This window comes from Plectropomus leopardus, chromosome 8, assembly GCF_026936395.1.
Source record: "Plectropomus leopardus strain MGB_pleo_1.0 chromosome 8, ASM2693639v1, whole genome shotgun sequence".
NCBI classification, from domain to species: Eukaryota; Metazoa; Chordata; class Actinopteri; order Perciformes; family Serranidae; genus Plectropomus; species Plectropomus leopardus.
In genome coordinates this window covers 29823489-29837824 of record NC_142183.1, presented here as the reverse complement: position 1 = coordinate 29837824, position 14336 = coordinate 29823489, and the positions used below count along the sequence as shown (strand labels likewise).

General features: G+C 38.1%; 1 protein-coding gene across 2 annotated transcripts in view; it reads left to right on the top strand.

Annotated features, from left to right (window-relative positions):
• The first annotated feature begins 722 nt into the window (after window positions 1-722).
• The window catches only part of pigg (phosphatidylinositol glycan anchor biosynthesis class G (EMM blood group)), a 104323-nt gene continuing 90709 nt past the window's right edge, over window positions 723-14336 (top strand). For both annotated transcript variants that reach the window (XM_042493499.2, XM_042493498.2), the window contains exons 1-3: window positions 723-1170; window positions 1276-1481; window positions 12440-12649. In XM_042493499.2, the coding sequence (XP_042349433.2) occupies window positions 1017-1170; window positions 1276-1481; window positions 12440-12649 (570 nt within the window). In that variant the 5' untranslated portion in view covers window positions 723-1016. The remainder of the gene's footprint in view (window positions 1171-1275; window positions 1482-12439; window positions 12650-14336) is intronic.

Genomic DNA, 14336 nt, shown 5'->3' with positions numbered 1-14336 from the left:
TAGACAGATCGAAGATTTCTGCTATTGTTAAATTAGTTTTTTGTTAAATGAGTTTGGAAGGCATGTTTTTTTTTTTAATTTCCCCAATTTACACAGAAATTATCTTTTGATGATCAAATTTCTTATGGCTCTTGAACACATTATGAGGGATGAGCATTTCCATCATAAAAAAATACTACGAAATCCAAGCTTAAAATAGTGATATTTTATAAAGAAAATAATTTTCTTTCGTTCTACATGTCTCATTTAAAATTTTGCCAAAAATTAAAAGCACTAACCAACCACCATGCATGACAAAAGTGAAAAAATAAGGCTATTTTCAACTCGAAGAATTTATCTTCATCTTTGATGGGTGCGTTTTTAAAAAGAAAAATCTAACAAAGAATTTATGGTGGAGGGAAGTAACAAAACAAAATCAAAAACAAAAACCAAAAAGAAAAAGAAAACCAAGTCACACCCTGGTAGCCCCTTTCCTCTGATAAATACACAACAGTCCCTAACCACTGTCTTTGGACTACCTGCTACAGGTACACATGTGAGTGTTGAAACTCCTTCTTTAAGAAAAAGGAATGATTATTCTTTTTTTTCCCATAAAAATTATGGACTGTTGATTTTATTAACGTGCAATAGTGTATTTACATCTACTCATATTTATAGTCACAACAGTTGAGGTATTGTGGGGGGAAAAAGCGTATTGGTCTCGTTTGACTCTACTTAATACCCGTAGTTCCATGCGCTCAACGCGGAAGTTAGTATGTATGGCTCCAGCGCTAACTCGTATTAGTGTTTTTATTCGTAATTACAGCCTAAAAGATAGAATTAAGAGGTAATTTATTAAATACCGAGACACGTTGCTTCATGGTATGTTGTTTAACTCTGCGCCCGCCTAAAATGGGATGTTTTTCTTTCTGTCTTCTATATTTGGGTGAACTCTGCAGGAAGCGTCATGTCGGTTGCTAGCTAGCAAGTTATCTTCCTAACACACTCGTCCCTTAAAGTGTCCGTCAGCCAGCAACATGAAAGTCCGCTCGTCTGTGTTTGCCTCGTTCATTTTAATATTTGAAGTGATTGGCGTCGCCCTCTTCCTGCGGGGATTTTTTCCTGTGCCTGTTAAGTCTTCTCTCTCATCCAAGAACAGGCTGTCAGATCTGCCAGCGGAGCCGCTGACAGGTGAGCTCTCAGCATCTCTGACTTCCCCGAGTCTACACGCGACCATCCGCCTGTAATGTGGACTATAATCTCTTAAAACTTATAAATCATTTCCTCTAATTACAGGAGGCGCTCCTAACTCCTCTCGCCTCCCCCAGCCCCTGTTTAAAAGGGTGGTTATTATGTTAGTGGATGCCCTCCGGGAGGACTTTGTGTTTGGACCCAATGGTCGCATGAATATGCCCTACACCAGACACCTGGTGGAGAGGGGCTCATCGCACAGCTTTGTGGCCAAGGCAAGACCTCCGACAGTCACCATGCCCAGGATCAAGGTAACATGTCACTGTGTCACTCAGGTATAATAATGTGGAGACTCAAATGAGCGCTCAGACATCAGGTTTGTCCATCATGCATCATCCCACTTGTGGCATGAGTTTGCAAGAAGTCCTTGTTTTGGATTGGCAGATGATGCAAATGATCAATGTTAAAAAAAATAAGACGCTAGTAAACTGTACTTAGTTTGAATGCATATCTTTAAATTAGGGGCCGACAGATTATTGGCCTCATGGAGCCGATTTTCAGCATTTCGGCATCCATATCGGCATTTTATTTTAACAGTTGCTGACAAAATTAATCAATTAAAAAGTGCAAAGAAAGTGTCAGCATGAGAGGAACTTTTACTTTTTAAAACCTCAGGGAGCTATTTTTATTCCTGTGTTTTTTATTTAAATTCTCACTTTATAGAAAAAAGTTGTTGGGAACTTGCTGTATATGATATTGAAAGTTTTCAGTTTTTTTTTAAACATTTGCTTAAGACATTTGAACAAAGTTTTGTGTTGGAGTTTGTTATATGTTGACAGAAAGATTTTCAACGTTTTTGTAAATGTGTATCGGTTCCAGATATCAGTTATCGGTCTCTACTAATAATCTGCATCGGTATCAGCCCTGAAAAACCTATGTCGATCAACCCCTGCTGTAAATCAGACTTTAATGCTAAACTACAGTAAATAAACTTGTAGTAGTTGACTTTCATCAACAGTGATGAAATTATTAAAAGGATCAGGCTGGTGTCATATATATACATTTTTTATCTACTTTCATTTTTAGGTTTAGGGATTTTCGAAAGAGCACAAATACACTTAAAAACAGGAGAGAATGGTCAGACCACAGAGAGTAATAAATTGAAACTCCAACCGAAATGGTTAGTTCCTTATGGCATGTATCTGGGGATCATGCATAGAAGTCCTGAAAGTTACTAATGTGAGAGGAGCTCACAATACAACACACTGTATCAACAAAATAATAGTGATGGCAAGGGATTCATTTCAAATGAGATATATCTATATTTTTATTGTCAATAAACCACATCAAAATACCAAAACCATCAATGTGTTAGTCCGTCTGGACACTTCCAGACTCTCAGCCGCGAGCCCCTCTGTTCCTAGTGAAGATGTAAATCTTAAAATAAAGAAAAGGTCATATATATATGTTGTTCGTTTTCTTTCAAAAGGATAAGAACTTCCCCGAAACAGGTTTGGCACAGGACATAAATGTTAGACATCAGCTAAACTTTGACATATGCTCAGTTTCCAGTACAATAGGCCTTTGGAACTGTTGTTGATTGAACTGATTATTTTGGAGGCTGCAGTTTGTGGTCCTGTTGAGCTGCATTGAGCTGACCGTCGTTCAACAGGGCTCTTCCTTTGATTTATTTTAACTTAAAATAAAATTAACAAAACATTCTCAAGTCGAAGGTGAGGTCAAAGGCTGTAGCAAATGCATGTTTTCTGCATATTTGCTGAACGTAAAAACTAGACGGGGTCCCACTCTTTCCTTCTGTAACAGCTGATCATCATCTAATTAATCATAATCTAAAAATAATTGCCCAGAATAATAATTTGACATCAATTTCTAAGTCAAAAGAAAAAAATTACATCACCTAAATAAATTAGACAACTTAGAGAATATAATTTGCAAACAACACAAAACATGGCTCCTGCAATGTTTGTAACATTTTGTCCTCTTATTGATATCAGTGACCATATATATCACACCCTTAGATGTACAGTTTAAAACGTTTAAGAGAGGAACGTCTGCTTCAATATAAGGTGAAGGGCACTGACTACTGATATTTAGTATTTAAATAAATATTGAAAGATAATATTTAATAAATAATATTTAAATAAAGGGGAACTTGAAGGGATAAAGTCTTTGCCATATTTCTAACAATTTTCTTATGTGATTTTGAGTCCCTGGCTGCAAGACCAAGTTATCAGGGATACTAAAGTTATAATTTAAGTAAATGCTGAGTTCAAATTGACCTGATTTTGCAAAATATAAATTTAATTTCATCTCCCTACTGGAAGTGAAAAGGGAACGTTGCCTTAAGTCCTCGTCCATTAGGGAGCCGCAGCTTTATTTAAAAAAAAAAAAAAAATTTTTTTTTTAAAAAGTTTATCTTTTGTCGCAGCTTAACAAAGTTACCTAATTGCTAAATGGTAGTAATGTCAGATCAGATCAATATGTAAACAGTTTAATTAAGTGCCTTGTGAACGCAGCTGAAACAATTAATTAATCGCATGGCAAACTTAATCAGAGAGAAAACTTTCTGAAACAACACAGAATTTCTAACATTGTTTCTTACACAAACATGCTGAACATTTACTGCCTCTCGGTTTATATCGTTAGAAATTCAATAGGTTTGGGATTGTTGGCTGGACAAAAGAATAATTCGAATTTTGTCTTCTTGGAATTTGGGAAAATGTGACTTGTGATAAGTAAAACAGCCCAAAAAGTTTAAATTCCTTTATTACTAAAATTTCATTAAGTTCATCTAAGAGGTGCAAGTGTTGGTTTTAAAGTTTTTAATGTTTTATGTTTTCCTGTGAGCCCATTATAATCCTGTAAAGGGACATTTTAAGATATGTTCTAAGTTTCTAGCCTGCAAGTGCAAATAGGGTAACATGGCAGAAGCTGAAAAGGGTGAAAATGTGGTGCGCTGTCACATTGAGAGTATTTTGGGAGCTGAGCCAGGAGGGAATTACACTTCTGTCATGCGCACCACGCATGAGACTTGGTTGTGTTGAAACACACTAAGATTTTGGGCCGACTGGGAAAGAGCCAGCGTGTTGTTGTCAATGGTGCTGGAGAGATTTTGCAAAGGGAGTGATTTTCCGGTAAAAGGAGCAGCTCGGTCTTGTCCGTATGGGTGCGCTGAGGTGGAGGGAGGGTTGAAGTTGTCAGGTGAGGAAGAATATTCAGTCTGAGTGTCAGAGGGCAGAGTAAAAGGCAGCATTCATGCTTCAGCAGTGGTGGGAGGAACGGGGATGTGCTGACAATGTCAAGCCATTGTAGAGACGGAGGAAGATAGGAGCCAAAAGTTGCAGGCTGGAAGAAACTTGCAACTTAAGATACACAATGTGGACAGAATCCTCCTCAGTGATGTCTGATAAATGTGCTCAGACAGGTAGGATGGGGAGCTTGAGAGTGCTGACTCGGCAATCTTCAGGTCAGCAAGGGCAGCAAAGAGCATGGTGTTGGTGGACAGTGTCAGAGAAAGTGGACAGGATGAGCACTAAAGACAAGAAGAAGAAACTGCAGAGGAGAAACAGAACATCAGTAACAACCAGGAGCACACTCCCATTCATAAAAGCCTTTCTGATGCCAGATCCAACAGAGCATGCTGCTGTTTATGTCTTTTTTTTAAATTTGTGAATTAATCTTTTAGCCTATAAAATGTCAACACTAATGAAAAATGGTATAACGTTATCAGAATTGCTCATTTTAATTAATACCAAATAAATGAAAGCCAGCAAATTTGTGACACTTTCCAACTAGGGATTCAGCTATCTCCCTTTAAATTAATCTGCCTTTTTTTCCATTAATCAGTTTGTTTTGTCAATAAAATGTCAGAAAGTAATGAAAAAGGGCAATCATAAGTTTCTAAAGCTCAAAGTTATGCCGTCAAATTGCTCGTTTGCCTAACCAGCACTTCAAAGATGCCTATAGATAATTCATTTGTGGTCTCATTGGACAAAGAGGAGCAGGACACGCTCACCACTGAGACACTCCGAACACTTTCTGTCACATATTTCTGATGTAGCTGATATTCTAATGATAAGCTGAGTTGAGCTTCTACAGAAAAACTGAATAAACGTTAAGTTGTTATTTTTGTTGAGGGATGCACTTTTAATTTTTTTGGAGGTGTTTACAGTAACTCTTGTTCTAATGGATTTTTAATGCATTTTAGGTTTGATGTTTACTGACGTATTACAACTGTTTTCACACATCCGTAGATGCAGATGTGAGTACTCTGAGTTAAAATAAACTGGTTAACTGTGTGTAAATGGTTGAAGAAACAGTTTTTTGAACAGAACTAACTCATGTTTCAAGGAGGAGCTGAAGTTACATAGTTGTCATGCACTGACGCAGGTCAGTGATGATGTGGAGGAGGGATGACGGGATAAAGCTGAGCGGGATTGAGGTGAACTTGCGGGGAGACAGATGTTCCAGTATAATCCAGGGGTTTAGAGACGGATGCAGTGATGATGGAGGGAGAGGGGCCTTAAGGCAGCTTGGAAAAACAGCTCTGCCTGTGAACCTCCTGAAAGGATTTGTTGACAGTGAGAGAGTATGTAGAGGAAAAATCAATAAGAGAGGAAGTTCAAAATAAAATCTTTCTGATTTAGAAGCACAGGCATGAAGGGTTTATGTTGCAGCAGAGATGTACAGTACACTATATGGACAAGGAGGAGAGGGGGAATTGAAAATGCCACTTTATCAGCTGTCTAGAAATGTGTACGTTTGATTTGCAGGCTTGCTGAGAGCACACAGGCACATCTATAAGCCCCGCAGAAGGGCCACTTAATCACTTTTTAAGGGGCTGGGTGTGGTCACAGTAGATTTGAGGCACAACACTTTGCGTTTTTACCTTAATGTAGTGACTCTACTGCTTTATAGTTTCCCTCATATACAGCACTGTGCAGAACCCTTCAGCCACCTTAAACGTTGTTATTTTAGCAAGTTTATAATGATCGTACATATTTATTTCTCAGTAGTCCCTTAACTAAATTACAACCAGAACATGAAGGAAATAGGTACACAGTATTAAAAACGCAAATATTTCAGAATAAAACAGCTTCAACAGGCTAAAGTTGTAAGTATTTAGTGTGACCTCTCTTTCCACGTCTGTATGTGTCTCTAACTCTCTGGGGCCAACAGTATGAGATTTACAGTGATAATCTTCGGGTATACTACAAGATTATTTAAGAAATCTTCAAGATAGTAGATAGAAAAAGCCACTTCGCCCTAACTTTTTTGGTGTTTTAATGTGTTGAATAATAAAGATCATAAATTTAATAGACTTAATAACATATTTATCTATCTATGTGTCTGTGTCTATCTATCTATCTATCTATCTATCTATCTGTCCTCATTGCAACTTAACTAAAACAATAAATTTATAGTGGCCTAAGAATTTTGCAGCGTACTGCACCCTCCAAAATAAAGTACTAGATGATTTTTTATTAATTTTTGATGTATTATTGAGGAAATACAACTGAGAGCGCTCTTTGATGAAACCAGGATGTCACACCGCAGCTGGTGCATCACGAAAACAAACATGGCAGCTCATTACTCGTCTGTAATAAAACATACAGCTTAGTTTAACCTGGAAGTGATTTAGAAGTGTTATTCACAGAGTGTTAACAACATCACAGGTGAAATTTTTCCATCACAGTGTTGCGATTTAGCGACACACCAGTAGGTGGCAGTACAGACCAACTGCCATTTCCTGCCCACTATCACTGCATTGCACCCAATTAACTGGTATGACACAGACAACTAACCTAAATCATAATCTCTCAGTGGCATGGCCATTAATGTACACACACACACACACACACACACACACACACAAGAGCTAACACTCCTCTGCTGTGTGGAGTAAAGTTACATGCACACAAAACAGCACAACTGATTTTGAAATCGCAGCGGTTCTAGCATCTAGTTTCCTGTCTGTTATTTTTTTTTTAATTAAGAGCCACATTTGTTATACAGGAAACTCCACCCTGGGGTCTTCACACTGCTTTAATGGCTCCAGTTTACTGACTCTTTCTAACCACAACAGGAGGAGAAAAGAAGTTGGTTTTGTAGCCTCAGTCGTGTATTCACATGTGGCCAGTTGAGCCGCGCTGTCAGACTTTTGGACAATGAGTCCAGTTCATCATAACAGCAGCAGTTGCAGCAGTGTGGCTGTTAGAAAGGCTTGTGTCTGCCTGGTTAGCGTGCATGCAGTAGACCAGGGGCCTCATTACAGAAACTTCCTGTGTCTTAAATCCCGTCGTATCTCAGTTTAGGATGACATTTAGGATTTTTATGATAGAAACATGTCCTAATTGCATTTAGAAAAAAAAATTAGTTTCTTTTATGGTAGGGATCTATTACAGAATAGTACTAACCTTCCCAAGATAGGAATCCTGAGTTATAAAATAACAAAAAAAAAAGAAGCCTCATGTAAGGTTGGTATGTTTATGACTATGAAGATGGGAAACAATATGATTGCAAAAATATAGTGATTGAAAGGCTACTCGAACTGTATGATGATGTGCTTAATTGCATAAATTTTATGTGAATTTTACATTTAATTAAACTGAAATGTATTTATTTGTATGGTACATTTCAGGGTTTCCCACACATTTATTTATTTGTGGTCGCCTGCCACAAAAAACATCTGCCACCATGTATTGAGTTTATATTTTTGGAGTTGGACCGTTTATTAGAAGCGTTGTTGGAATAAATATACTGTTTAGGTATTGATTGCATCACACTTTCAGAGCACAGAGCATACTCAAGGCACAGACGGAGCGGCAGAGAGCCAGATGCAGCGAAAGTGAAACTGAAACATGAATTGCACTGATTCCAAAAGTTAGCTTTCAGTAGGTTCTGCAGTAGCTGCTCCTCTTATTTTCTCTTACAGAATTAACCAATCAACTATCCATCCTGCGACTCAAACCCCACAAACTGCTGCTGAGGAAAAATAAGCCATTACAAGCTCAGCCTGTGCTGTTTTCATGGACCCACGAAAATGTCTGAAATTAGAGAGGGGACACAGGCCGATGAAAAAGGGACACACACATACAAGTTAACCCCCTCCCCCTGTAGTCAGCTACCTCCACACAGATTCTGGGGGAAACACTGAATTTTAAATTTGATTGTGATGTTATGTCAATGCTGGTACATGGTTGTTTATATCGCAGACTCACTTTGTTCGTTGGTAAAGGGTAATGTCCAGACTGAGGTTGTTGAGGTTAATGACAGGACAAGAGCTAATTTAAATATCAAATTTACACTTATAGACTAACTATAGACTAACACGTAAGACTAACTGGTTGTAGACTAAGTGGTTGTTAAGCTTTTGCCATCAGCTTTTGGTTGCCAGAAATTAAAATACAGTTGCCACTTTTACTGGCATTATATTTTGAGGTAAGTAATTGTACATTAGCTTATTGATGGAAATGTAACATAAAAGAATTCTGAAAAGTTGAGTAACAAAACAAAATGATTTGCTGTTTGCATTTCATTTGATACTCTACAGTCCTTTTCAGAATTAATTTGCTCAGTCCTTGTGATGTCGACAAGTAAAACATTAACAATAAGAGAAAGTACTTATGCAAAGCTGGTACTAATGTATCGATACTGTGGAAAATGAGTACTAAAACAGTTTCAAATATCCAGAATTGATATCTATACTTTTATAACACTACCCAAAAGTCAAACAAGTTAATTTGCTTTGGCATTGTCTCTGAAACAGATGCTTGTGTGCACAAGAGTAAATGCACTTATTCACATACAGAATTTTTGGACAAGATTCAGTCATTTGCAACAATAGCGATATAGCATTAGTCTGGATACAGTAACAGCAATATTTAAATGTCACTAATGCAACAAATATTCAACCTTTAGTTATTCTGAGGCGCATGTTTTGATGTTTGCTGTCCCCAGTTGTTTATATGATAAAAAATGTTTGCAACCAGTTGGTTGCCAATTTCTCAAAACGGTTGCAAATGACAACCTTGCAGCTGTTACTGTTGAGCCCTAATAAGATAAGACTGGATTTATGAGATAGGGTAGGACACAGCCATGAGTTAAGGAATTGCTTCTGTAATAGAAAGATTCATTTCTATCTTTGAAACTTAAGGTAAAAAAACAATTATGATATTTCTCTGTATTGTGGCCCCAAGTGAATAAAAGGTCCACTGTATTACCTCCATAAGTATTATCCAGTAATAAGACCAGAGGATATTGAGAACATTTGAAGTTAATGGTGGAAACTCTTTTATTCAGTAGTTAAAAATATGTGAAGAGGAAATGAAAAAATAAAAAAAGCCAGCCTCAAAGCCTGGAAGTCACAGTCCCTTCCATCTGTTTTTTTGGCACCTTTACACGTTTTCACGTCAGTGCCAGAGTGTCTGTGTACCCCACTGATATTGTATTTGACATTTTAGCAGTGGCACATTGCGAACTTCGACACATACTGTGGGCCAGTAATTAACACATAATGATTCAGTGATTCCTTTAGGCAGCTTCTAAATCTTTTTTTTCCTCTGTCATCTGGAGAATTTTTAAGATTTAGCCTTTTTAAACTGTGAACTTTTTTTTTCATTGTGAGCTTTTGTGCGTGTTTAGCTGATCGGTTTTCTCTCCAGAAGAATCATCTCCATATGCCTCTGTGTTTAATATTGCATAACAGCAAAGTGCTCTGCCAGATTGGCAAAAAGGGCCTGTTTTTGTCCGAACCACTGGTTTCATTGGTCAGCCTATCTCTATTAATAGACGAGGGACCTCGGTGAGACTGAACAGGCAGAAAGAGAGGACTGCGTTTGAAGATGAACCGTCAGTTTCTTTTCATTTCTTCCTGAAACAAGCATCTGCTCTTGCAGGAGCAAAACAATCGCAAGGAAGGAAGTGGTGAATAATTGAGCTCGAGGAACAAAGCTCAGAAGATGAAGCTCAAAATTTTCTAGTCAGATCAGTAACTGTGAATCAGTCGACAAAACTGAAAGGCTTCTGTAATACTCATGCATAGAGTATGTTTATCGGTTTGTCATTTTTAAAAGGAAACACAAACATTTCAGTGTGATAGTAGAGAACTTTGCTTAATAGTAAATTAAGAAAGGTTTATGAATGTTTCTCAGGTATGTGGGGGTGTGAGTTTATTGGTGGAGTTACTGTAGAACAGTTAAAGGGATACATCAGAATTTTTTGAAGTGGGGTTGTATGAGCTACTTATTCATAGTCAGTGTCCCATCAAAATCAGTTTAGGTGTATGCTACATTGAGAATATTTTCACCTCTTTACCTTTTGTCGGACAGTACATTTCGACAGGTAAGCTGTAATAGCACTCATTAGCAGCTGAATTTGTCAGCTGTCGACCACAATGCTGTAAGCTCAGCTGTGTCACCGGCTGTCGCCAGGCCTTAATGAGGAATTTTGAGAGATCAGTAAAGCTTCTGTTTTACCATCATTTAAGAATTAAACAATTATCATTAAAAGTTAACCTGGCCAACGGCACACATTAACGTTAGCCGTTTTATTATACGCCATTAGCCGACAGCCACATTAGCTGTCTCTTATGCTGTCGTTTACCTAACATCTAACAGCTAATGATAATAGAACGGCTAACTTAATGTGCGTATTAGGCAGCCAACTTCATCAGTCCTGTCCATCGAAAATGTTTATAATCAGTGTTGATTTAGTAGTAGTAGTAGTATTTTATTCAGTCATCATCCATAATACAATAAACACAAACAGTATCATCAGTATAAACAAAAACAGCAGTCTGTGTATGATGTAGAGACTGAACAGGTTTAGGCAGAAGCAAAATGCTTATATATGCCTAACCTACATGCTCATCAATTTAAGCTACCTTTCAAAATGTAAAAAAACAACAAAAAACATATTCAAGTTTGTACCCTTCAAAAATGTCTTTACAAACCATTCTTTTGAAAACCAAAAGTGAATTACACATTTTTAAACTTATACTTGCATCATTCCATAATTTGACCCCAATAATAGAGATACACCTTCTTTTAATTCCTTTTTAGCTTTTTGTACAGTAAACCTATAAACACCTCTCAGATCATATTTGCTCTCCCGTATCAAAAAGAACTTTTGGTCAGAATCTGACATTGATTTTGGTTTGAACATTATTTGCATTATTTTACAGTAAAACAAGTTATTAAATTTTATAACATGAGAATTTAGAAATAGTGGATTTGTGTGTGTGTGTGTGTGTGTTGCAGAATAATCAGTTTAACAAATTAACATAATTATTTGTTTCTGAAAAGCTCCAGACTGAAGCTGAGAAAAGTCAACCTGCAACTAGACAGAAACACTAGCAGCCTACCCTACCAACTCTATTTGATCACTGAAAATGTGGTGCCAATCACCAGAAGCAAAGAGCACAGAAAAAAACACAAGAGCACACAGTAACCATGCACAGACTGCTACAGAGTGTTTTGCAAACAAAACAGTAATACATAGAAACTGATAAGATCAATAAAGTCCCCAGATGTGAAGTGGAAAACAGGGTTATATAAGGACAAATGCATCAACAATAAAACAGATAAAATAGTGTTTCAAAAGGTGATATAAAAGATGACTTTGCCAGCCCAGCTCCCTCGGCCCGTTTCTCTAACACCTGGGCCCTCACACTTTAAAGGCTGGTCACCTCTGATTTAAGCCTGGATTTTCTGAGCGTGCCGGACGATCTCAGGCTGTGCTCCCGGCAGCTCATAGGGAGTATGAATAACAGTGCTTCCTGCCAGCATCTGCATACCCGTGTCTCCTTCAGTGCATAAAGACAAGGCCTTTGTACTTCCCCCTCGACGATGCACCACGCTCTCTCCTGACTTCCAAAATAGGCTGTGTTTCTCTTGTCAGTCAAATGGGGGCCGGTGTTGTTTTATTTCAGATTCCATGATGAAATCAGTAGAAACTGTACTTCATAAATTTTACCAATCTACCTGATTCAGCTTTCACTTTCCATCCGTGGCAGCGAGATTGGATTGGGGATGCAGTTTAGATCAAAGTAGTGACCGATCAAATGAAAAGGAGAATTGATTCATTCATTTTGTTTTTGAATATTAGTTATTTGTATTTTTACTGAACCCTGTGCTACAGCACAGATCTTAATTAGCTGGATTAATATGATGAAACTGTGAAGTTGTATAACACCATTAAAAGGCAATTATTGTTCAAAGGACAATGACAAAAACACATCTCTCCCCAGGCTCTAACCACTGGCAGTATCCCAGGCTTCATTGATGTGGTAATGAACCTGAATTCTCCTGCACTGCTGGAAGACAACCTCGTTTGGCAAGCCAAAACAGCAGGGAAGAGGATGGTCTTCTACGGAGACGACACCTGGGTGCGCCTCTTCCCCAAACACTTCATGGAGTACGACGGCACGACCTCCTTTTTTGTGTCCGACTACACTGAGGTACATGTCAGTCAAACAGCCACGGTTCAGCTTTGTGAAAGGTATGAGTGATGTGTTTTTCTCCAACAATCAATAAAGGATTAAAGCACGTGTTGGTAGATACAACACAGGAATTTTTAAAAGTGATGAGGAATCATGCCCCTGTGTCATTAAGAAACAGGTAAAGGACAGGAAGGAAAAACCTGAATAATTATGAAATCCTCCCATCCTCAGTTTGAATATGCATGAAGCACCCTTTTCTCTTTTTTAGTGTGTGTGTGTGTGTGTGTGTGTGTGTGTGTGTGTGTGTGTGCGCAAAAACCTCAAAAGCAATCAAATTTACACTCAGGTTCCTCAATTTTTAATAGACTGCTGCTGCTATACATTTAATAGTACTTTAAACTTTGCTGATTTTCAACCAGGTTTGCATCATAACAGTCGGTAGTTTGTGTAAATGAACTGTCACAGACTTCACTCTAACCCGCGCCCAAATCTCCCAGCTCAACTTGTGTCAACCTGCAGATTTTCACTGAGCTACAGATTTATTTTTTTTGCATTTTTGTTCGTCTGCCACCATCAACACAAAGCATATAGAAGTGGATCTCTCTCAAACTCAGCCCAAAGTCAGATCAAATGGTAAAACAAGGCAATGCTGATCAAATATAAACCGAGGATGTGTAACTGTGTTGCTGTAACAACAGAATATGTGGCTGTAATATGAGAATGTATGAACAGGAAATTGGCGCCATACTGTTGTTCAAACAGGGGCTGAAAAAACAAAGATCAGACGGTTAAACTAGGCAGTTCTGATCAAATACAAACCAAGATTCTGTTCCTACCGTGCCTATTTCTCATCTCAAATGTTTTCCCAAACATTTTAGTCTACTGTTTGACTGTAATTTGAGATTGTTTGTTACCAGCCAGTGGCTATATTATTTCTTATGTAAAAACGGGCAAGCTTGCATTACGTCACTCACCAACAGAAGCATTTTTTTGGTTCGGTGCAGCTCAGCGCATTCTGGCAGTTGTGAGTTTTCTACCTCTTGAATAAAAAGCAATTGCCGCAGCCCTTTTCCTCTGTTTTCTCTAGTCATGTAGCAGTAGGGTTGGATATCATTCACATTTAAAGCCGGTACCAGTACCCAGTGGTTCCTTTTTTCATGTGTAAATGTGTTCCTTCTCATCTAACATCAACTCAAGGCTATTACTAAAGTAATATCGAAAAGAAGATAGACTAAACGTCACTACTGCTGCAGCAGAGGGTCACTGCAGTGACAGTTTTGGCTTACAAGGAAGCTGACTGAGCAGCGGATGAAGCAGCTGCAGAGCTCTGTGTCTGGCGTCCCAGCTTTGGGACGCTTTGCAGCACATTGGCCTCTTTACCTGGCATTCTCACTCAGATGTGATCTCAGGTACCAAAATTTACAATTGATTTACCGTGATAATTTGATTGGTACGCTTAAAAATACCGAGCTCAGTACCCAGTCCTAAAGCACCAGTGTCTTAAGTTTTTGCATCGGCCGTGTTATTGTAAGACCGCCTTTTAGCAGTGAAATACTTCTTTAAAGTCTGACTAAAGCCAAAATAAATGTGTGTTCTTAATAAATGTTATTTACCACCCAGCCAAATTTGAGTTTGAGGGACAAGTATACAAAATTAGGTGAGTAACATTGTTTTTATATAGTGGGGGAAGAGTTATGATAAGGAT